Source organism: Pygocentrus nattereri, chromosome 9 (genome assembly GCF_015220715.1).
Source record: "Pygocentrus nattereri isolate fPygNat1 chromosome 9, fPygNat1.pri, whole genome shotgun sequence".
Classification (NCBI taxonomy): Eukaryota; Metazoa; Chordata; class Actinopteri; order Characiformes; family Serrasalmidae; genus Pygocentrus; species Pygocentrus nattereri.
This window is the reverse complement of record NC_051219.1, coordinates 7,350,801-7,376,297: the sequence shown is the minus strand read 5'-3', so window position 1 is coordinate 7,376,297 and position 25,497 is coordinate 7,350,801. Positions and strand designations below refer to the sequence as shown.

General features: G+C 40.7%; 2 protein-coding genes across 2 annotated transcripts in view; one reads left to right on the top strand and one right to left on the bottom strand.

Annotated features, from left to right (window-relative positions):
- The window catches only part of LOC108415395 (NACHT, LRR and PYD domains-containing protein 3-like), an 843,678-nt gene that overhangs the window by 54,551 nt on the left and 763,630 nt on the right, over positions 1 to 25,497 (top strand). The gene's annotated exons all lie outside the window — the stretch shown is intronic.
- The window catches only part of LOC108415618 (protein NLRC5-like), an 802,877-nt gene continuing 788,505 nt past the window's right edge, over positions 11,126 to 25,497 (bottom strand). Inside the window, 5 exon segments of the mRNA XM_037540830.1 lie at positions 11,126 to 11,642; positions 12,586 to 12,759; positions 15,677 to 15,850; positions 23,215 to 23,244; positions 23,246 to 23,383. Of these exon segments, the coding sequence (XP_037396727.1) occupies positions 11,618 to 11,642; positions 12,586 to 12,759; positions 15,677 to 15,850; positions 23,215 to 23,244; positions 23,246 to 23,383 (541 nt within the window). The 3' untranslated portion in view covers positions 11,126 to 11,617.

The following is a 25,497-nucleotide window of genomic DNA, read 5'->3' as shown; positions in this document are numbered from 1 at the left end:
TTGAATAACTCTTTGTCACTGACTGACCCAGCGTAAAGTGAGGAGACAAATGTCACTGCACCGTGTGGGGCTATGCCAACTAGGCCCTTCATGGTGCAGTGAGACTTGTATGTGGAGTACATCTCACTTTGTAGGAGTGGTGATGATGGTGTCTGACACCTGAGCTCAGTGCAGTCCAAGATAACCTGAGTATCAGGATAGTCTTGGAATTCTGAAGGAAGGTTTTTTTCACATCCTCTGGTGACAGCCAAATGCACACAGATCCAAGAAGTGTGTAGAGAAAGTTTGTCCAGGTTGAAATAATTCGGCTCACTGTGGAAGGATGGAGGTTAAAACGGTGTCCCAAGTCTCTCTCCTTGAGTCCAACAGACAGGTGCACAAGGAAAAGGAAAAATTCATCAACTGGCTGCAGCAACTGCCTCTGTGAAGGAAATGATGTAAAATGTTAAAGAATTACAATTATGAACAATCAAGCTCTCTAGAGCATTCTGACATTCCTAAGGGTCAAGTAATGAGACTGCACTGCCCTCAGGTGTTGGACACCAAAACTATGAGGTAAGGTTGTTTACCACATTGTAAATAACACAGCATTTATAACATCTGGTCATTTGTTCCACATATTACCATAACATGTATAGCAGGAGTCATCCCTTACTGTTTTTTGGGTAAAAAAAATGTCATACCCCTGACATTTGTGAATGAGACATCTTCATTCTTCTTAGCTGCAGCCTTTGCTCTTGAGACCCGAACCATTTTGTGGATGGATGGCTCAATCAGCCACCAAAATGCCATTAAGTGGTCATAGCCTGGGAATCTGTTGGCAAAATGATTTTTATTATTATTATTATTATTATGATTATTATATGTATAATATACTTTTATACTATATATCTTTCTAATTTTAACAGCAGACTGGTTGTCAAAGTGGCAGTGAATTGCATCTAAAGCTTTATTGCACGTTACCTGGTGTAAAATCGAATGTCCTTGTCGGAGCCGGAGAAACGTTGCAACCCAAAGGTTAGCTGGACACGCAACTCATGAAGCTGATTTCTCAGCTCCTCCACTTCACGGGACAGATCTTCATTTTCAGCGCAGGACATGTCTAGCGATGATGGCTCAGGAGCAGAACAATAATCATGATCCACTGTAAGATCAGTTGATGGATCTTCCAGGGAGGTAGGGTCAGCCGGTCTTTCTCTCCTCTCCCACACACTTAGCTGTGGAGCCTGAATGCTGTATCCGTTCCATTCAAAAAGTGGTACTGCATCCTTTGTCAGTCTTCTCCGACTTTCTGGGGTTTTTGGTTCAATCAAGTGGTCTGGTATGAAATGTCTGCTACAGACTTTTGTATGAGGCGAGATAGTAAATTGGTCCCGACGTATGTTTATTAGCCACTGGCTCCTGAGGTCACTACGCGCTGGAAAGCTATGAAAACTTAAACTGCCATTAAACTTCGCAGACGCCGAGCAAAGAGGATCACAACAGTGCTCTGAATATTTCTTACATTGTTTTTGGAAATGTTCCGACTTAAAAGGTTTGCGCCGAACACTCATTTTGATATTACGCTAGCTAGTTTTGAATATGCCGCTGTTTAACAATACAACCGGAAACGTTGGAGCCGCAATATTTGAAAACGGAAATGCGTCACAGCCATGAGTGCAAGGAGTCCATTGTTAGCTGGAAGCTGGTGGTGACAGCCTGAAGTCTGCAGAGTGTATTTTCAGATCACTTCTGATTGTTTCGTGTGTGTGTGTGTGTGTGTGTGTGTGTGTGTCAGCAGGGGAAGCCAAACAGGCGGGAACCAGAGAAGAGCGCGTAGCAGCCTTGACGGGAGGCTGTTGGTTTACTGCTCTTTATGCTGGTTAACGGCAGTTGGGAAGCCTGGTGGCCCGTCCGGTTAGAGCTTTTTAGCCGTGGCTGAATATATTGGGTGATTTTTGTGTAGGCTGGCATGCTTTGGTGTCAATTGTGGCCTAACTGGTGCTGGTCTAATGCTGTCTGCATATTTATTAGGTATGTGGTCACTTCTCAAGCCTTTCATTTGGGCTTGATCAGTGTGCGGTTTGCGTCCTAGCTGGCACCTAATGATAATTCAGGTTTTGCTTACAGCTGTGGAGCAAGCAATTGTAATGACTTCAGTAGTGCCCGTTACCTGGGAAGGTCATTCAGTGTGTGTGTGTGTGTGTGTGTGTGTGTGTTATATTGTAGGATATTATAATTGAGCTGTAACCATAAGCACTTTATGTATGTGTAGCCAGTATGCTTAAGGCAACCTACTAGCACCCTATACTTGTGATTTATATTGACTCTCATTTTAATGTGGTCTTTGGTTATTTTCTTTTTTAGTGGGATTGCTGCTGGGGTGCTTGCAGGCCACTGTTTCTTCCCTCCACTGTTGTGTGTGGCTTTTTTTTTTTTTTTTTTTTTTTTTTTTTTTTTTCCCCCCATATTGTGTGCCTTTGCAAATGGTATAGCTGCCACCTGTAGCTATGTTTATGGATTGAAGTTTCTCTAGGATGCAGTGTTGGGATTGAGGTTTTAGGTAATACAGTTGTTACTTATGTGCTATTACAAGTTTTCATCACAGATTGTTTGTGCATGGTTCCACCCTGGGAGGTGTCTATTTTTATTCTTTGTTTTGTGGTCAGCGGGTGGGCTGCTCTTGTGCTCTGGTTGTGCCATTTTTGGGTGTCTTATTTGTTGGTTGTGTAGTCTTGCTGTGGGTGATCTTTATTTGGTGAGCTTGGTTTTGTGTGGTTATTGGCTATAATCTTAGATTTTGTTCTTAATTTTTTTTTAAAATAAAATATGTACTGTAACTTTATACTCTGATTGCAGGTGTGTTCTTGGCTGGCTCTAAACACTTAGTTGAGTGCTCTGTGGAGGGGTTCCCCTTCTGCATAATATAGGGGTGGCGTAGTCGAAGTTCTATTTTAGGTGTCTGCATAAGTACAAGGTTGGGTGCTTTTGTTGGATGTTGCACCCAGTACCAGTCGCGGCCCAGTCACGTAGTGATATGGATGTTCCAGGGAATGTTTTTATTGGGAACGCTCATGTCCTGAAATAGAAATGTAGAAAAAGGAAGTGTATTAGGAAAGTAAAATCTAATGAGAGGATTTCTAAACATCCATGTGGGTCTTTTGTGTTTGGGAACATGAACTGAAATAAATCCGGGACCGTCTGGGATAAATATTGTAGGAATGCTAAAATAAAGGAAGGGACATTTCAGATTCTCTACCCCATCTACCCTGTTCAGAGTGTTTGAGAGGTTTAGGATCAGGAGTAAATATTCCTGCACCTGTTGTGGTTTGAACAGGAAACGATCATCTGCCTGTTTTCCAAGTTTCCACTTGCTGAAGTGTTCTGGATGGATGTGGGAATCTCTAAGTAGAAAGACGCTGTGTGGTGTGGGATGTTCCAGATGCTAGTGTTTCTTTTTTCTATGGACAGATTAAATCTTAATGGGTTTCTTCTGGTCCAGTAGTTCATTATTCTGGGTGGATGTCACTGACAGAAGAGCTGGTCTGATGAGGAGCCTCACTTTCCTCATTCCCTCCATCAGCTTAAGGAATGTGGCGCTTCTTTAAAGCACAGCAAACCCAGGGAGGCGAAAAGGCCCTGACTGTCTCTGTTGGGTTGATGTCATGTGGAAGCTCAGCGCAGCTGTTGACTGGTGCGGTCTGAAGCGCTGAATGGAGGGATGATAGAAAAATAAAAGGCTGTAAACAGTAAATAAACAGCGCTGAGCGTCTCTGATTCACTGAGCACCGCTCGGCCACAACAGGACGATTACTGACTCATTTAAACAGGTTCTGATACAGAGTTCAGAGCTGGCCACTCCTTTCCCCAGCCGGATATATTGAGGGGTACGCCCGTCTCATTTTAGATACAATTCTTTGATTTTGTTTGTAATGACGTGTTTTTGAAGGAAAGTCCAAACCTCTAATTTACTGATCCCCTCCAGAAAGACCACCAGAAGGAGGATATATAAAGTCTGTCTGATGGGGGTCTAAAGAAGACGCTTTCAGCCTTGGTGAACTTCTCTGTTTCAGCAGGTGCTGAAATTCAAGGGGCGCTTGGCTGAATTTGATGATCCCTAAACGGACACTGGATTGTTCCACCTGGTGGACAGTGATGGAGCTCCACTGCCAGAAGTTCACATATGCTGGTGCTGAAGCTTCAGAGAATGAGTGTATATCAGGGGGGTTGGGCGTCTAAGATCTGAGGGGTCCTTTAAAAACAAAGTCCTGTTCTTCGTCCTTTCTGGAACCCCAGTGTTTCAAACAGCCACTGCAGGTCCATCTGAGAGGAGCTGTCCATTCACCTCTGTTCATTTCAGGCTGATTTCAGTCCAGTAATAAAGCCACTTCTGAGCTGGTTTAGATGACCTCATGACCCCGTCCTTCTACAGAGACTGAACTGTCTGTCATTCCATCCACAGACCTGTCAATCACTGTGTAGATCCTGAATAAAAGCTTTTCTTTTTCTGTGTCTGTGCAAAAAAATCATGTGATGAAGCTACGCCTCCAAACACCGAACTGGAATGTGGGAAGTAGAAGCTCCTCAGTGATGGAAAGTCTGGAGTGCCTTCAGAATAAGAATAAGAATAAGAATAATAACAATAATAATAATAATAATAATAATATGATGATGATACAACTCATTATCATATATGAAGTTATTTGTTATTTTCTATTTATTTGATTATAAAAACATAATTTATTATTTAAAAATAAATTAATAATCCTTATCAAGTTATATATTTAGAATAATTATTACAATTATACTTAGAATTGTAAAATGAAGCAATGTTTAAATAATAATTTTATTATTTTAATTTATTTATTAATGTTAGTTGTTCAGTATTATTATATTCCTATGATATTCTGTTTGTATAATCAAATTTTTTTATTAATAAAAAATATTTACTATCCATTCATTTATTCAATAATATAAAAATGTATTTTGATGTTTACATCATTTTAATGTTAAAACATCACAATATTGTGATTATTGATCATTCTTTTACAATTGCAAAATAAAAAATGACAATTATAAGAATGTAAATGGATTTGTTTTGTGGATTATTGTTTGTATAATATAGTAATAGTAATAATAAAGTCCTCTTAAAAATTAATCATGCATAACTTATTATTATTATTATTATTATTATTGTAAAATGATTAAATAACTGACAGATATTTAATGTTTCATTATTATAATTGTTATTTAGAGATGTATCTGTGTAGTATTTCTAAATGGTTTCAGATCCTCAGACATAACACAGTATAAGACAATGAGAACATGAGGAAACACAATTATTAAACACTCGGTTTGAAAGAAAGAAAACATCTAAATCACCAATATGAGAAAATGATCTGTTTGCTAAACTTAACTGGATCTGCCACCAGTTTAGAGAAATAACTGCTGGAACCAATCAACTGCCTGACCTTATCTGAGGTGAGCAAGTTCCTTAGATGTCCTTCTGGGTTCTATTCAGAGTTCCTGGAGGAGATGTCACTGAGCTCTTGAAGGAATGTTGGTAGCCCTTTCAGTAGAACTGGCAATAATCAAGCCTGGGTTTGTCTAGTTTAATTGATCCCAATTAGTATCTAAATGTGGTTAACTGCTTGACTGAGGAACACAGGACCAGTTGGTGTTGGAGAACTTTTTATTTTTTCTGTTCTTTTTCTTCTTTCGGCTGCTTCCTTTAGGGGTCGCCACAGCGGATCATCTGCCTCCATCTTGCCCTATCCATTGCCTCCTCTACTTTCACACCAACCATCTCCATGTCCACCTTCACTACATCCATAAACCTTCTATGAGGTCTACCTCTTCTCCTTCTACCCGGCAGCTCGATCTCCAACATTCTTTGCCCAATATATCCACTATTCCTCCTCAACACGTCCAACATGTCCAAACCATCTCAACCTGGCCTCTCTGGCTTTATCTCCAAACTGCTCCACCTTCACTGTCCCTCTGATCTGCTCATTTCTAATCTTGTCCATCCTTGTCACTCCCAACGAAAATCTCAGCATCTTCATCTCTGCCACCTCCAGCTCAGCCTCCTGTCTTTTAGACAGAGCCACAGTCTTCAAACCATACATCATAGCAGGACGCACTACTGTCTTGTAAACCTTCCCTTTCACTTTTGCTGCTATCCTTTGTCACACATCAGCCCAGACATCCGTCTCCACCCACTCCATCCTGCCTGCACCCTCTTCCTCACCTCTTTTTTGCACTGTCCATTGCTCTGGATGGTTGACCCAAGAAATTTGAAGTCATCCACATTTATGACCTCTACTCCTTGCATCTTCACCTTTCCACCTGCCTCCCTCTCATTCACACACATGTATTCTGTCTTATCTCTCCACCTCCACCTCTCCAGATTCTCTTCCACCTGCTCTCTACTCTCACCACAGATTACAATGTCATCTGCAAACGTCATGGTCCATGGAGCCTCCTGCCTGACCTCATCTGTCAACCTGTCCTTCACCATTGCAAACAAGAAGGGGCTCAAAGCTGATCCCTGATGTAACCCTACCTTCATCTTGAAACCATTTGTCACTCCAACTGCACACCTTATCACTGTCTCACTATCCTCATACATGTCCTGCACCACCCTAACATACTTTTCAGCTACACCTGACTTCCTCATACAGTACCACAGTTCCTGTCTTGGCACCCTATCATATGCCTTCTCTAGATCCACAAAGACACAATGTAGCTCCTTCTGACCTTCTCTGTACTTCTCTACCAACACTCTCAATGTAAAAATTGCATCTGTGGTACTCTTTCTGGGCATGAAACCAAACTGCTGCTCACTGATCTGGACCTCTCGCCTTAGCCTTGCTTCAACAACTCTTTCCCATACCTTCATGGTGTGGCTCATCAACTTTATACCTCTGTAGTTACTGCAGCTCTGCACATCACCCTTGTTCTTAAAAATGGGGACCAGTATACTGCTTCTCCACTCATCAGGCATACTCTCACTCTCCAGGATTTTGTTAAACAACCTGGTTAAAAAGTCCATTGCCTTCTCTCCTAAACATCTCCATACCTCCACAGGTATGTCATCTGGACCAACTGCCTTTCCATTCTTCGTCCTTTTTAAAGCTGCCCTCACTTCCACCTTACTAATTCTCTGCACTTCCTGATCCACTATCTCTCCCCCCGTTGTCCTCCTCTCTCTCTCGTTTTCCTCATTCATTAGTTCTTCAAAGTACTCCTTCCATCTACTCAACACTCTCTGTTCACTTACTAGCACATTTCCCTCTCTATCCTTTATCAGCCTAACCTTGCTGTACATCCTTTCCAGGTCTATCTCTCTGTTTACCCAAATGATACAAGTCCTTTACTCCTTCTTTATTGTCCAGTCTCTCTTACAGCTCATCATAGACCTGAGCCTTTGCCACCATTCACAGTACTCCTGCCTACTTCCTTCTTCTCTCTGGTTATCCCACTTTTTCTTAGCTGACTTCTTCTTCTGAATACTCTCCTGGACTTCCTCATTCCACCACCAACTTTCCTTGTCTTCTTTCCTCTCACCAGACAAAACACCCAACAAATTCTTGCCAGTTTCTCTCACCACCGTAGCTGTATTTTCCCAGTCCTCAGGTAGCTCCTCACTGCCCCCAAGGGCCTGTTGCAATTTTTCCCTGAACTGCCTGCAACCATCCTCCTCTTTCAGTTTCCACCATCTAATCTTTGGCTCTGTCTTCACCCTCTTCCTCTTCTTTGTTTCTAATCTCATTCTACAGACAACCACCCTATGCTGCCTTGCTACACTTTCCCCTGGCACCACTTTACAATCTCCAATCTCCTTTAGGTGGTATCTCCTGCTAAGGATATAATCCACTTGTGTGCACCTCCCTCCACTCTTGTATGTCACCCTGTGTTCTTCCCTCTTCTGAAAATACGTGTTCACCACAGCCATTTCCATTCCCTTTGCAAAATCTACAACCATCTGACCTTCCGCATTTCTGTCTTTCACACCATACATACCCAGCACCTCTTCATCCCCTCTGTTTCCTTCACCGACATGTCCACTGAAGTCTGCCCCAATCACCATTCTTTCCTCTCTAGGGACACCATCTACCACTTCATCCATCTTACTCCAAAATTCCTCTTTCTCCTCTAACTGACAACCACCCTGTGGTGCATATGAACTGACCATATTCAAAATTACACCATCAACCTCCAACTTCAGGCTCATGATCCTGTCTGACACTTTCTTTACATCCAGAACACTTTTCCCAAGCTGTTGCTTTAGGATTATCCCTACTCTTCCTCTTCCTCTCTACACCATAATGGAACAGTTTGAATCTACCTCCAATGTTCCTGGCCTTGCTTCCTTTCCATCTGGTCTCCTGAACACACAGAATATCTACCTTCCTTCTCTCCATCATGTCTGCAAGCTCTCTGCCTTTACCGGTCATTGTCCCTATGTTCAGAGTCCCTACTCTAACCTCCAAACTCCTGCCTTTCCTTCTCTCTCGCTGCCTTATAACCCACCTTCCTCCTCTCCTCTTTGATGGTCTTCGACCTACAATAGTCCAATTTCCACTGGCACCCTGCTGGTCAACAGCACCGGAGGTCGTTGTTAACCCGGGCCTCGACCGATCCGGTATGGCAATCATATTTGTGATCCACATGATAGTTTTGGCACAAGTTTTATGCTGGATGCCCTTCCTGACGCAACCCTCACCATTTATCCGGGCTTGGGACCGGCACAAGAAGTACACAAAGTACACTCCTAATGGCTGGTTTAGAACTTTTTATTTTTTTCTATTTTTGTTATTTCGCCTTAAATTACATTTTGTTTGAAATCTGAATCAATTAATTTAATAAAATATACAAAAATCATGAGGCAAATATGTCTTCATGGCTCTGTAAACTGCCTGCAAAACTTTTGACGGCAAAGTTTAGAAGATTTTCAGTAAAGTTTGATTTTCAGTGTTGCTGTATAAACAAAGTGAATGAATCCTATAAATAAAGGTCACTCCACCTTGATCGGTCAGCTCTAAGGAGCTGTTCGGACAGTTTCCGTATCCATCCAGCTCCATAAACATCTGGAAAGTTCTGCAACAGGCATGACAGAACTGTAGAAAAAGAGTCTTTTGGTATGAAGTTTGTGTTTGCAGTAAGGATTTGTTTTAAACATGTAGATTTGATTCTTTAGTTTTTGTCATGAATCTCTTTGTGATGTTTTCCTCAAAATAAAATGTGGTGTTTTTATTAATCACAAACCAAAAAAGACACGTGATGTTTTTAAGGCTTTTAGGTGTCCTGGGATTTTTGAAGCTTTTCCCCCTCAAAGGAATTTTGTTCAGATAAATTTTCAGGGATTCTGTCAACAGCAGTAAATTCTGACGCCTGGTGGACATTCGGATGGATGTCGGCGTTTTCTCACAAGAGTCAAAATGGAGCAAACTCTTCATGATACCACTCTGCTCAGCTCTGCTTTTGGTACCAGCTACATCCTTTTCCCCTACAGGTACAGCACCCCATCAATGTAGCTGGTTGTCAGAGTGACACCACATGCACCTGCTATGACTTTCATGATTAACCCCTCCCAGTCCTGTTGTCCATGTGTTCATGTTTTGGTTTAGCCCATGTGTATTTGTTTTGGGTTTTCTAGTCCTTTCCTCTTGTTTCATGACTCTGACCCTGATTGTCTCCACCTGTCCCTCATTTTCCCTGTGTATCTAAGCCCTGTGTTTGCCCCTTGTGTTGGCTGGTCTTTGTTTGCTGTTATATGCTGTGTTGGATGTTCTGTTTGTTCTGTTGTAGTCTGGTTGGTCATACCTGCCCCCTGATCTATCCGTGTTGGCTCATTAACCCTAGACTGTTTTGACCATGACCCTGGATTTGCCCATGATAAAAGTCGCTTCTCTGCATGTGCCTCCACTTCCTTGCTCCCCGTCACAAAGATGTTAAGGAGGAGAAACTTAAAAAGGAGAAAGTAAAACATTCAGGTCTGTCAGTTTTTGAGCTACACAGACATTCTGCCTTTTTAGGCTCTACTGTGTGTTTAGTTTCCCCGGTTTTGTCAGTTCCTCTTTCAGTTGTTAGAACTGTAGTAACTACATGAGACAGTCACCTGCAATACGCTGGGTTTTTCTTTCAAAAGACATATGGCTTCTCAAATATGTAACCACCTGAGTTGTAAATGCCCACAGAAGTTTGATATTTCTATGAAACTGAACTTGTTTTGATCAGAATTTTACCAAGTGCCTGTTTATTTTGTTTATTTTTCTTATTTTTGACTGTATCTATTCAGAAAATCAATCCACAGCTTAGATGTCAGTTAGAAAGTGTGAGAATAAAGTCTCTCTGAGCTAAAAATCTAACAACTGTGATGATTCTTCATTACATGGCTTACTACTGTGACACAGTCTATGAGGAGCATCAGGTGGAATTGTTGTTCTTGATATTCTCTCCTGTAGGACACATGCAGATTGCTAAACCTGCATGTGACAGACTGACACAGCAGGCAGGCCTTTGAGTTTTTGTTCGGGGCCAATGTGGCTGATATTCCAGCTAATAAAGCCTGTTTTAGTGTCCTGGGTGTTCACAATCAGCTGCTTCTAAAAACAGCTACTCTTATAATGAAGATCCTTCCAGAGATCTTCAGAGAAATACTGGCTTATTTACAGAACATACAGTAAAGAACTGAGTACCAGAATACAAACTTCAGGGTGAAAAGGCTTTGTGAGGTTTGTGCCCCAAAGTCTTATGAACTTAACCACAACATAATATTGGACTGAAAAGCTGGTGTTTCTATTCTGCTTCTCCATCCTGCTGAAAACATTTTGCTCTGGTTGGAAAGTTGATGTTCCTTTGTTCTTGGAAGGTTTTAATCTCACCAACTTTAACATGAAAATCAGATATTTGTAGTTTAACTTTAGGCTCTGATTATAATGAGCCCAGACTGTTATGTAGACTAAATTATCCAGAGCCTGACAAAGCTGGGATTTACTACGATCACTTTAACCTGTTACCATAGAAACCATATTGTGGTGTAACCATATTAGGCTAACACAGCTGGCCTTTTCTGTGATGACCTCAGGCTTTCACCATGAAGACCACATCACCCCTTGGTTAAAATAACTGGGCTTTGATATGATGATTTCAGGATGATATCATGTCCATAGACATGATATCATTTTATTATTTTATTATTAAAGTGTAGTGAAGAAAAACAATGTATAAAATAATTTAAAGGCATAACATAAAGTACATATCAAACTCAAACTGAATACAGAATAACTGACCATGAGGAGGAAAACTACAACCACGTATACTATGTATCTGCTTAAACAGTGCAGATCTAAAAGTCTTGATTTCTAGAGTGAGTTTATGAAAGTCTGTCAACGTTTCCACTGGTTTGAGAGGGTTGATGTTGAGCCCAGGTGCTTTGGGAGGAGGAGAAGCACCTTGTGTCCTGCTAATCAATGTGGGGTCGTCCTCAAATATCAGGAGTTTGACAGACGTACTGTCCAAGCTGCAGCCACTGTTATACAGGAAAACAACAGACCAAACTTGACCACCAAGACTGGTTCTATGAGACGTCGTCCTCTGCTCATAAACTCTGAGTGTGAGAGGCTCCTACCAGTTAATGGGCGGCTCGTCTTAGGATGCTGTAAAACACAGAATAAGACAGAAAGTCAGACATGAAGACACTTTTTACAGCCAGTCAGACTCAACATACAAACTTTGTACAAGCCATCAAAACACACAAGACAGAACAATGAGGCCCTCACAAAGCCATTAACCATCTGTCTCGCTCTCTCTCGCGAACACTAAAAACACAAAACTCTCTTTCTCCGTTTCTCCTCCTGGTGCAGGAGTTGGCTGGTGAACAAAGTCTGAGCTCCAGATTATTCCAGATTAACTTCTACTAGGTGAAGGTCTGGAACCTGGATCCATATCACTGAAACTTCCTTAATCCCTAAATTAAGATCTGACATGTTCAAGTCAGGATTTTTAACAAGTTCATTTAACAGAATGTTGCCTCTAGTAAGTGAAGGAAGATCTCCTCACAGCAACCCTGCAGTTAGAACGGTGCTGGCAGTATATCAGTCAGAATTACTGGGCTGATATTAAATCTATTTAATCTGTCCATCTTCACATTCGAGCACATCACTGCCACTTTAACTCTTCAGTCCTTCCAATCTTCAGATCAACGAGTTACAGCTGCTCCCAACAAAAGGTCCCCAACGGAGTCACTGACATAATGTTACTCTTCAATATATCAAACACCACCAGCCCACACATACAGTACTGTGCAAAAGTCAGAGACCACCTTATTTACATAATACCCAGTCAAAACAGCCAATAAGCACAAGTTATTACATTTTTGTGAGAATTTTATGAGGAGATTAGATAAACAATAATGTACTTGAATAAGGAGGAGCGTCCCAAACCATTTAAAAGATTAAATTTAAGATAAATATTTATCAAAAGATATTGAGAATAAAAGATCAGGACTCTGAAGGTCAGGGTTCTGTTGGAATGAGGTTTGGATCAGCTTTTCTGTGAGCTGCATGTAATCAACAAATGCAAAGCAGGTCAGTAACTTACTGTAGTTTCTCCAGTTTATAGTGAGGATCTTCTAGTAGAGCAGAAAGCATCTTCACTCCTGACTCTCCTGGTTCATTGTCATCCAGACCCAGCTTTCTCAAGTGTGAAGGATTTAATTTCAAAGCTTTAACCAGAGCTATACAGCCTTTCTCTGTAATACTGCAGTCCCATAATCTGTAGAGAGATGGAGAAAAACGTCCTCATATTTACGGTTCTGCACACAACTTCATATACAATCTATACAAAAACCAACATCTCACACAAGCAATTAAGAAGAAAAAAAAACTGCATAATTAAATTCATTCTGGGCGGCACGGTGGCGTGGTGGGTAGTGCTGTCGCCTCATAGCGAGGAGGGCCTGGGTTCGATTCCCCGGCCGGGCGGCCAAGGTCCTCTCTGTGTGGACTTTGCATGTTCTCCCCGTGTCTGCGTGGGTTTCCTCTGGGTTCTCCGGTTTCCTCCCACAGTCCAAAGACATGCAGTCAGGCCAATTGGACATGCTGAATTGCCCCTAGGTGTGAGTGTGTGAGTGACTGTCTGTGTCTGTCTGTCTGCCTTGCGATGGACTGGCGACCTGTCCAGGGTGTATCCTGCCTTCCACCCGAAGACTGTTGGGATAGGCTCCAGCATCCCCCCGCGACCCTGACGGAGAAGCGGCTTAGAAAATGGATGGATGGATAAATTCATTCTGTATGATCCTCTCATATAAACAAACACACATCAAAGAAGAAAAAACAAGACAGAAATGTAGAACATGATATTTTGTGGGGGAGATTTTATTGTTAGAGAGACATGAAGTGAGAGATGAAGTGTTTATGTAAAAACGTAACTTCTCACTTTATTATTATAAACAGAAAATAACGTACAGTAAAGAACCTACCCTTTGGGGTGAAATGGTACTTTGTCAGGCGCATCGTCAACATATTAAACAAACTCAATGAAATAAACTCAGTCTTTATTCATCAAAGCTGTGTTTGGTCTGATCTGATCACTAAATGAACTCGTGCTAATTTCATACAGTGTTTTTTATTTATAAGTTTCATCTTTGGTGTTTCTGTACGATCAAACTCACATCTGATAAATGACTTGCTATTAACTCACCAACACTTATCAATATTATCTACAACACTAATAACAGGAATAAACATAGAAAATATCAATATTACTAATAAGCTGTTCACATGGCAACTCAGTATAAAACTGGATGTACTTGTTTTATATGAACACGGACATAAACAAACACAGCAACTGTTCAGATTACAGACATTTTACACTTTTATGTTCTATATGGCTGACACACCCACAAAACTATACAATACAAAACTAGTGCAGAAGCTGCAGTAATACAGCATTTAATACTGTTATTACAGTAAAAACACACAAAACACTGTTTAACATTAGGAGAGAAAAAGAGTGTTTTAGAGAGAGAGAGAGAGAGAGAGAATGAGGTGATGAATCTAGAAGGAAGAATGTTCCAATATTCCTCTTGAACGTTGTTCAGGTCTGACCTGCACCTACTGGAAACGCTTATGCTGTCAAAAATCCAAGAGTTCACTGACTTTTTCACCAGTATTGTGAATGTTTAAACGCTGAGCTCATCAATAAGAACCACATCAAATATTATCATTGTTTATGTTTTTAGCTTTAGCACAAGTGTCTGTCTGTAGTTGTGACTTAGATGAAGAAGAATTACAATTTATGACCAATTAATGCAGAAAACTGAGGAACTTCAAAAGAGACACATTTTTCTTGCCACTGTGTGTAAAACAATAATAACTGGGTGTTGTTTAGGCAAAGACCCCAGTCTGTAGTGTAGAGATGGTCTGTACTGAAGACCATGTGTGACCCTATGTACTGTGTGAATGTCACACACAGATTACATTTAAAAGATATTGTGAACTGCCAAGTAAAAAACATTGGATTTGGTGGGAAAATCAGATTTGGGCCACTTTTAACTGCTGTGGAAATGTAGCCTTTGTGACCGCACCTGGCTTAGCACTTACACATCTGCTGCTTCTACTACTGACTTCAGTACTTTTTACTCTGTTTTAGTCACAAAGACCAGAAAAAATATCTACTATTTAATTCCTACGTACAAAGTGCTGATCAGAGAACAGGTGGTTTCTGTGTAATTACTATGGACAAAGTTACACTAGTTTACAGTCCTGTTACTACAATGTTACAACACTGTTACAGAGAACTTACCAGTAAACATACCAAGTAATACTGAATGTGTTACTGTACTGAAATAAAGGGACTTAATCTCATTTATTCTACTTCTAATTTAGATCTACTTCCTCTGTCACATATGCATAAACTTACAGAAACACTGAATCACTAAAAGCTGAAATATTCCTGGAATTTCTCACATTAGTTACTCTGTACTTACACACTGAACTGGATCATTATGCACTAAATATTACTAGTAAGTCCAACAGATCATTAAATCCTGAGGAAGTAGTTACACATACCTGATACTATTCATGTAGTTTTTGCCAAGTATGTATTCAAATATTACACGTATTTCATATTTAACTTTTAATCTTCAGAGTATCTACAGCTCTAAATGCTTAATTAATATATATGTACAAAATACTTACCAGAAACCACCACATATTTACTCATTAACCACATATTTACTTACTAAATACTAGTTACTTACTGTACCTGAATAAAAAGATGGATCATATTCTAAATACTAAACAAAGACATTTTTAACACTGTTATTGGAGGAAAAACTCACTTATTTTTAAAATTCCTTGAATAAACAGGAGTGAAGAAGGTCTGAGTAAGTGGACTTCATTATTATATTTTAGTATTGTTTTGGAGGACTTGGACTTTAGACCGGTTTATTTAAATTAAACTCTTCTACTTTTGATTTTCATGAAGAAAAGACACTTTTTACTCCTTATATTTTCAGTAAAGAGTAAAATTACAAGTACAAATAAACATCATGTCTCTCTTTCTTTCCTTCAAACACACAAGCACACACACACACACACACACACACACACACACACACACATGAACACATCAAGCACAGAAATAGCAAAGTATGTTAAGGAGGCAGAAAAGTACAATGAATTAATACCTGAGTGTCTCCAGTTTACAGTGTTGATCCTCCAGCCCAGCAGAGAACAGCGTCACTCCTGAATCACACAGACTATTTCCACTCAGATCCAGTTCTCTCAGACTTGAGGAGTTTGAGCTGAGAACTGAGGCCAGAGCTGCACAGCTTCTCTCTGAGAGACGACACCCAGACAGCCTGGGACAAAAATGATATGAGATACATTATCATTACACCCTCAAATACAAACAGACCTACAAAACACTCACCAGGAGAAAGACATTGTGTGTGTGTGTGGGTGGGGGTGTGTGTGTGGGGGGGGTGGGTGGGTGTGTATGTGTGGGTGGGTGGGTGTGTGTGTGTTGTGTGTGGGTGGGTGTGGGTGTGTGTGGGGATGTGTGTGGGTGTGTGTGTGTGGGTGTGTGTGTGTGGGTGGGTGTGTGTGTGTGGGTGGGTGGGTGTGTGTGTGTTGTGTGTGGGTGTGTGTGGGGATGTGTGTGTGTGTGGGTGTGTGTGGAAACAAGATGAAGTCCTAAAAACATTTGTATGTTTGTCATGTGTGTAAGAGAGAGAGAGAAGAGAGAAAAAGAGGGAGGGAAATATGAGATAGAGAGAGAGAGAGAGAGAGAAAGAGAGAGGGGGAGAGAAAGAGAGAGAAAAAGAGAGAAAGACAGAAAGAGAGAGACAGATAGAGAGAAAGACAAAAAGAAAAAGAGAAAGAGACAGACAGAGAGAAAGAGACAGAGAAAGAGAGAAAAAGAGAGACCGACAGAAAGAGAGAGAAAGGCAAAGAGAAAGACAAAGAGACAGAAAAAGAAAAAGAGAAAGCCAGACAAAGAGAGAGAGAAAGACAGAGATAGACAGAGAGAAAGAGAGAGAGAGAAGGAGAGAGAGATGTTTGTGTGATCTTCCTTTTTGTGCTGTTTTCTGTTTTAAAATGAGAGAAAAGTTGAAATAATCACAGGAAACTACATGCAGATACACCAAGAACAAAACTACAAGAAACAAACAAAAAAGATGATATCTGTAAGAAATTAGAGAAATTATAGATATTAGAAATATTAGAGAAATTAGAGAAATTAGAGATATTACAGATATTACAGATAATAGAGGAGATCCACTCAAAACCACAAGAGACAGACAGAGCAGCTGAATGCAGGAGTGAGATCAGCACAACTTCAAATGTTCCAGCACTGATCACTTTGACAATAAAAGCTAAAGCTAAGCTAAAGCTAAAGTGTCAGTTGACTGCTGTCTTTTGAAAAGTCTCCCCAACATCCCGAAGCAGCTACATGCAAATGAGCTCTCAGAATGAGCCAATCAGAAGGAGCCTTGTTCATCCCCCTGCTGCCATGAAGAGGGCGTGGCCTCACTCTGCAGTCCAGAGCAGTTCTGCACACTCACTTACGCTCCTGAGCTGAAGAGCGACACTGCCAGGAAACAGTTTAAACACAAACTCCTGAAAGAGAAGCCAGGAACTCTGTTTGCAAACCTGTATAAGACCGGGTAGGTCAGCAATCTTTTACTCTGACCGCCCAAGCTCATGGCACAAAGCCTTGATTTCTCACTACACCCTCTCTGAAAAAAGAGGGAATCTGCAATGGATGGAAAATCAAAGTAAAAGACCCTACAGACATGGAGACAATCATGACCACAGTCAACATCTACAAAAACAGAACACTGATGGTCCAGGGAAACCTGGGTGAGTTTCAGGAGTTGTTTAATAATCTCAGGGAAGTCGCTGAGAAGGAGAGATCCAGTGAAAACACTCCACAGGGGAAAGACACTGAATGTGCGTCAATGCACAGCAGCACAGCAGAGCCCTCAGCTCAGGAGCAGAACATTGAGCAGGACCCTTCACTCTATACCTCCATTACCCTGATGAAGTAGCACTTCACACAATTGGAGGTAGAGCTTGTACACCTTTGGGAGATGGTCCTCAAACAGGAACAGGACAAAGAGCTGAAGCATGAGAGAGACCTACAGAAAAGATCTGGCTGAACTGAAAGAGCAGGTTAGAGAACTACAGGAGGACAGGGAGGACAGGGACAGCTACAGGAAGGAGATGGCTGCACTGAGAGAGGAGCTGACACAGAGAGACAGCACAGTGCAGAGTCTGAGAGAACATCTACTCTCCTCAAATTACTCTCCACCTTCAACCTCCACCAGCTCACAGAAGCCTCCTCCACCTTTGACCCCCACAAGCTCACAGCAATCTCCTCCCAGCCAACAAGTACATCTAGAGCCCAGATACAAACAGAGCCGAAAGAAGAACCACAGAGCAACTGGACATTGCACTTCTAATAGACTCCAATGGTGAATTTATTGATGAGAAAGAAACTCTTTCCCAGACACAGAGTGGCTAAGCTCTGGTGCCCTTCTACACGAAAAGCACTGGAATTACTCACAGAGGCAAAACTGGGATCACCAAGCCACATCATAATACTCACAGGAACAAATGACCTCAGAGCTCAGCAAGAAAGAGTGGCCATATCTTTGAGATCAGTGATAGAGAAGGCCAGCAACACTTTCCCTAATTCATCTCCACCCTGCTGCCCCGAAAAGATTTTTATCCATACACAATTCAAAAAATCAGCATCAGCATCTCCAGAGAGTGTGCCCTCAGAGCGAACACCCACCTCGCCCACCATCTGACTCTGGACACAGCCTGCCTCTATGACCAGGTCCAACTATTCAAAGAGGTAGTTCCTGTGTTCACTAAAACATTGAAAGACGTCACACTGACCGCAATGTCACCACACTCCAGCACACAGCTGGACAAAACCCAAACACATGGCCATCAAGACGCACCCCAAGACCAGCAGATGGAGCAACTCCACAAGCCCTCCGAGACCTCGACACCACACCCCTCACTATCCAGAACAGCCAGATAGTCAGATGAGGCACCATAACAACCCCAGCCTCCCGCCAGCACCAGCACCTATGACAGGAACACACACTGCACCACTGCCCCAGGGCCCTGCTCCACCTCCCCATTAACTCCAGACCAGCCTAGGAGAACTGACCTATGCTCAGGCTGTCAGCGGACCAGCAAACTCTAATAACTCTGAGCTCAGTGACAAACAGCAGATGCTCAGTCAAATCTGCACTAGTCTAATAGGACAAGGTCTGTGGTAAAAGTCACATTACCATAAAGGTAAAGGACATTAAAAAAAGTATATAACTCAATTTAAGTTCAGTGGTTAAGACATCAAATTCTACTTAGTAAGAGTAGGAAGTAAGAAATGTTGATATATTTGCAGCAAACATGGTGTAGAGGAGAGGAACCCACTGGTTGTCCCCCAGGCTACAGTGAGTTAGTGGTCTCCTCCACCAAGTCAAAAGGAGTGACTCAGGGTAGAAACTCAGGGGGGATGCTCACATGGTTTAAATCAGAACTAACCAATTCTATTGAAACAATAAAACAAGGACAAAATAATCTGTGGTTAAAAATTAGTAAGCAATTAATCCCAACACCTCAAAATCTATTCCTTTGTACAATATTAGAATCCCCCTATTTCAATGAAGAAACCTTCCCAAATCTAGAAACTGAAATCAGACATTTCCAAAAACCACGTAAAAGGCCATGTACTTATCTGCGGGGACCTAAATGCAAGAACAGGAGACCAACCAGACTTTATCAGCACTCAAGGTGATCACTTTATAGCAGGAAAAAGTATTATATTTCCCTCTTACTCCCCCAAGAGAAAACTGCGACAAGTCAATAAACGCACATGGGAAGAACCTACTGCAGCTCTGTTGAAGCCCTGGGTCTGTACATTGTAAATGGACGGCTGCGAGGGAACTCCTCTGGTCAGCTCACCTACAGCTCAGCTCTAGGCAGCAGTATGGTGGACTACGCCATAACAGATCTGGACCTGACTTTCCTGAGAGCCTTCACAGTCAAGCCATTAACACCCCTCTCTGACCACAACCAAATCACTATATACCTGAAAAGAACAGCTACAAATGATAATCAGCAAAAACCCAACCAAATGTACAAACTCAGACCACCCCTCAGGTGGGCTCAGGACAGCACTGAAAAATATCTCCACGCTATCAACAGCCAAGAAATCCAGACCCTTTTGACTCCTTCCTGTCAAATATCTACCCCCAAAATAAAGAGAGTCGAGGTGGTTGTGGAAAACCTCAACAAAATCTTTGCTCATGCAACACAAATTTAAAATCTGACTGTTAAGAAAAACAAATCAAAGAGCTCCCAGTCAAACAAAGAGTTTGATCAGGACTGCAAAAAAAAGAGGCAAGAAGTTTATCCAATCAGAAACACAGAGAACTGCATAATCAGGAACTGTGTACAAAATACTGTGAGATACTTAAACAATATAAATGCATACTGAAAACAAAAAAGTACAAATACACACAAAATCAAATAAATTACTCTGAGAAATCACTCAACTCAAATTTATTCTGGGAATAAACAGAAAAAACCAAGATGATATAGCAGTTAGAGATGGGGATATATGGAGAAACCATTTTGGGAATTATAAAGAAGTCCATCAGTAAATGTAGAGCAAGAAAAAATATCTGGAAAATTACCAGTTCTTGATAAAACAATTAAGGACTATCAAAATCTACTGGACTTCTCAGACTTCTCAGAAGAATTAGAAGAAAAACTCCAACCCAATAAAGCCCGTGGTACAGATGGCATCTTAAATGAAAAGCTAAGAAACACTGACCTGAAATTCAAATGGGCTTTTCTAAAACTCTTCAATCTTATTTTAAATGTAGGCCATTTCCCCACAGTCTGGAATGAGGGGCTCATCACCCCCATATTTAAATCTGGAGACAAACTTAACCCAAACAATTAGAGGAATCTGCATGACCAGTAACCTGGGAAAGGTCTTCTGCAGCTTCCTCAACACTCAAATAGCTCACTTTCTAAAAGAAGATAATGATCTAAACAAAAACCAGATTGGCTTCTTACCAAGTCATCAAACATCAGATCACATCTTCACTCTTCATACACTAATCGATAAGCATGTAAACCAAAATAAAGGCAGAATCTTTACGTTTCATCGACTTTCAAAAAGCTTTTATCTCAATTTGGCACAATGGATTATTTTATAACTTCACTGAAAGTGAGGTGGGGGGTGGGGGTGTACGATGTTATTAAATCTATGTATTCTCACAGTAAATGTGCAGTGAAGATTGGAAAAATCAGAACTGGGTTCTGTCCACAGTTGTGAGGAGTGAGACGGCTGCAGCCTGAGCCCCACCCCGTTTAACATGTACATCAATGAGCTGGCTGGAAAACTTGACTAGTGTGATGAAGAACCTGGACTCTCTATGGGAGATACAACAATTAAATGCCTCCACTAGCTGGACGACTTCGTCCTACTGTCACCTACCAGAGAGGGGCTTCAACAAAATTTTGAAATCTTGGACAACTTTTGTGCAAATTGGGAGAGTGAGAGAGACGTAAAGAGAGAGAGACAGAGAGAGAGAAAGAGAGAGACAAAGAGAGAGAGAGGGAGAGAGACAGTGAGAGAGAGAAAGAGAGAGACAGAGAGAGAGAGAGTGAGAGACAGAGAGAGAGAGAGAGAGAGACAGAGAGAGAGAGAGAGAGAGAGGCAGTGAAGAGTGTGTGTGGTTATGTGAACATTGCGTATCATTATGATCTGCACGTCACAAAGACCAGAAAAAATATCTGCTATTTAATTCCTACGTAGAAAGTGCTGATCAGAGAACATGTGGTTTCTGTGTAATTACTATGGACAAAGTTACACTATTTTACAGTCCTGTTACTACAATGTTACAACACTGTTACAGAGAACTTACCAGTAAACATACCAAGTAATACTGAATGTGTTACTGTACTGAAATAAAAGGACTTAATCTCATTTATTCTACTTCTAATTTAGATCTACTTCCTCTGTCACATTTGCATAAACTTACAGAAACACTGAATCACTAAAAGCTGAAATTTTCCTGGAATTTCTCACATTAGTTACTCTGTACTTACACACTGAACTGGATCATTATGCACTAAATATTACTAGTAAGTCCAACAGATCATTAAATCCTGAGGAAGTAGTTACACATACCTGATACGCTTCATGTAGTTTTAGTAGTTTGTTATGTAAATGAATATATATGTTCAAAATACGTTCCAGAAACCACCAAATATTTACTTATTAAATACTAGTTACTTACTGTAAAATCATAAAAAGATCTACCCAGTTTCCAGTCAACACTCTCATACTATCTCTTTAACCTGGGAACCTTTTAAACACTATGAAATCAATGAATAATCTGCTGAATAATCTAATCTGTTAACACTGCACAATCACAAGACGACGCCCGCGGATCTTAAACATGGAATCTGTTTAATTATCAGTATGTAAGTCCAAGTAGAACACAATCTCAGGGAAAATCCAATATTGTAGTCCGAAAACCAAACAGGGCTCAAAAACTGGAATAACCAAAACACACAGACAACCAGAGCAAAAGGCCAAACCAAAAGAGTGAAATCCAGAAAGCAAAAGGTTCAAGACACCAAGTCAAATGGCCAGAAAATACTGGACAGTAGTAAAATATAACACCTCACAAAGAGCAGAACAAACCGGGACTATTTAAGCTCTGAGACAAACACACACACAGGTGACCTGACCTAGAAATGAGGTGACTGAGAACAACTGGAGGAATTGGTGACGTCACCCGGACTGGAATTATGGGAAATGGAGTCCTGGAGCGTGCTAGCCAAGGGAGGAGAACCCAGAAATTTTCCGACAGCAGTGAAATACATGAAGGTACTGAAAGGCTGAATACCACAAATTTACCTTCATGAAATATTAGTTGACTTTAGTTCTATAAAATAAGGATCTACCCAGTTCTCATTCACCAGTCTCACACTTTCTCTTTAAAGGGGAACTCCATCCATTCAGCTAAATGAATCAGTCATTTAACGCTTTAGATGTAAAAATCATTCAGAGCAGTTTGGAGTGAAATGAGCCTTTCTAAAGAAATTTACAGTCAAAATTATTCACCATTATAGTTCTAGGAACCAGACGTTTTCATGTCTGCACTACAAATATCACCATTTTATCTGCCCCTAAATGACCAATGAACTTACACGTATCTCAGAAGCTTTTATCTGTCACGCTGATCGTGGTGAACTAGTGCTAAACTGAAAAACTACGTTTTGTTGAGGTACATTTTTTCCTTAAAACACCCTGCAGGAACCTCTCCGCCCTAAATGCACTCTGGGGAACGGTCAGACTGCAGAGCCGCAAATTTACACACCTGCAGTTTCACTGCAGCAGAAACTGGATTCTAACTAGGAAAGAAACGTTCATGAGTGAAATAAATTAGTCGTCATTAAACACCCAACACATCTCACTGTTAGCCGTTAGCTTAGAACAGACTGGCTCTCCTTATATTTTCAATAAAGAGTAAAATCACTACAAGTACAAATAAACATCATGTCTCTCTTTCTGTCCTTCAAACACACAAACACACACACACAAACACACACATGAACACATCACGCACAGAAATAGCAAAGTATGTTAAGGAGGCAGAAAAGTACAATGAATTAATACCTGAGTGTCTCCAGTTTACAGTGTTGATTCTCCAGCAGAGAGCAGCGTCACTCCTGAATCACACAGACTATTTCCACTCAGATCCAGTTCTCTCAGACTTGAGGAGTTTGAGCTGAGAACTGAGGCCAAAGCTGCACAGCTTCTCTCTGAGAGACGACACCGAGACAGACTGTGACAGAAATGATATGAGATACATTATCATTACACCCTCAAATACAAACAGACCTACAAAACACTCACCAGGAAAAAAGACATTCTGACAGAAATCATCTCCCTGACTCACAAACACAGTTCACTATTACGGAGAAACGAGCTGAAGAGCTAAAAACAATTATTTGACTTTATGTACACACACACACACACACACACACATATATATATATATATATATATATATATATATATATATACATACACATAGAGAGAGACAGAACGAGAGGCATAGAGAGAAAAGAGAGCGGGACACAGAAAGAGAAAGACAGAGGGAGAAAGAGAAAGAAATAGGAGAGAGAGACAGAGACAGAGTGGGTGTAAGGAGAGTGAGAAAGAGAGAGAGAGAGAAATATGATGGAGAGGAGAGAGAGAAATATGAGAGGGACAGAAAGAGAGAGGTAGAGAAAGAGGGAGGGAGAGAGAGAGAGAGAGAGAGAGAGAGAGAGGTAATGATACTAATCTCTGACACAGACGCTGGTTAAATACCTGTGTGGACCAGTAAAGATTCAGTATTTAAAGAAAATCAACTGAAAACTTTCAAAGTTTAATTTGTTCTGCAGGACTGGCAGTTAAACACAGACAGACAGAGAGACAGACAGAGAGACAGACAGACAGATAGACAGATGTGGTTCCAACTCTTCCTGTTTCAGCATCACAGTGACCCATTCAGAAACTACAGTCCATAAAGAAATGATGTGCTGGACGTCGTGTGGAAGGAGCTGAATGTAAAACAGTAATAACTGGGTGTTTAGACAAAGACCACAATCTGTACTGTAAGTCTGTCTGACTGTCTGCACTGAAGCTGAGCTGGAGCTGTTGGTTTGGGTGAGCTGTAGGTGAGGGTTATCTTAGTGACCACACCTGGTTTAGTACTTACACATCTGCTGCTTCTACTACTGACTTCAATACTTTTTAGTCTGTTTTCTTCAGAACTTTATTTTATGGTACAATACCTGGTATTTAATAGGTAAATAAGTACTTACAAGTAATTGTCTGGTACATACTTTGCAAATACATAGTGCGTGTCAGGTATGTACAACAGCACTTACTCAGAGTTTGTGTTCATAATTACAAACAATAAAAACTTGGTGATTAATGTGCAAGTTTAATATAAACTAGCACAACTAATGTGAGGTACATTTCAGCTTTTAATGCTGAAAAGTTCCATGGTAAAGGCGAGAGCTACCAAACTGCTGTGATAGAAAAGAGCAGGTTACAGGTTCAGGAGACTACAGTGTAAAACTGCAGGATTCCTACGACTGAGAACTCAGTAAGAACCTTTTACAGCACAGTAACTCATTCAATGGGATCTTTACTGAGAAGATCTCAGTGATATTATGGAAACACGGCTGTAAAATAAAGTGGAACTTTATTCATAGTATTTACACAATAACTGTACAAACACAAGGTTCATAAACACACACAGGGTTTATAACCACACACAGGGTTCATAACCACACACAGTGTTAATAACCACACACACGGTTCATAACACACAGGGTTTCATAGAAAAACACACAAAGGATTAAAGTAAAAATGGAAATTATTCACATTAATACCATCTAATCAGTGAAATAAGACTTTCAATACAGAGAAAATCTACATAATAAACACAAATATAACAATCATTCAAGCTATTAACCCTAAAAGACCGACAGCAGAGTTCAGTAACGATTCAAACAGAGTAACAAAATCAGCTCCCATCTGCCCCGCAGCGATGACATCACACACAGTGAAAAGTGTGTGTGGTTATGTAAACATTGCGAATGGTTATGATCTGCATGTCACAAAGACCAGAAAAAATATCTACTATTTAATTCCTATGTACAAAGTGCTGATCAGAGAACATGTGGTTTCTGTGTAATTACTATGGACAAAGTTACACTATTTTACAGTCCTGTTACTACAATGTTACAACACTGTTACAGAGAACTTACCAGTAAACATACCAAGTAATACTGAATGTGTTACTGTACTGAAATAAAAGGACTTAATCTCATTTATTAAACTTCTAATTTAGATCTACTTCCTCTGTCACATATGCATAAACTTACAGAAACACTAAATCAC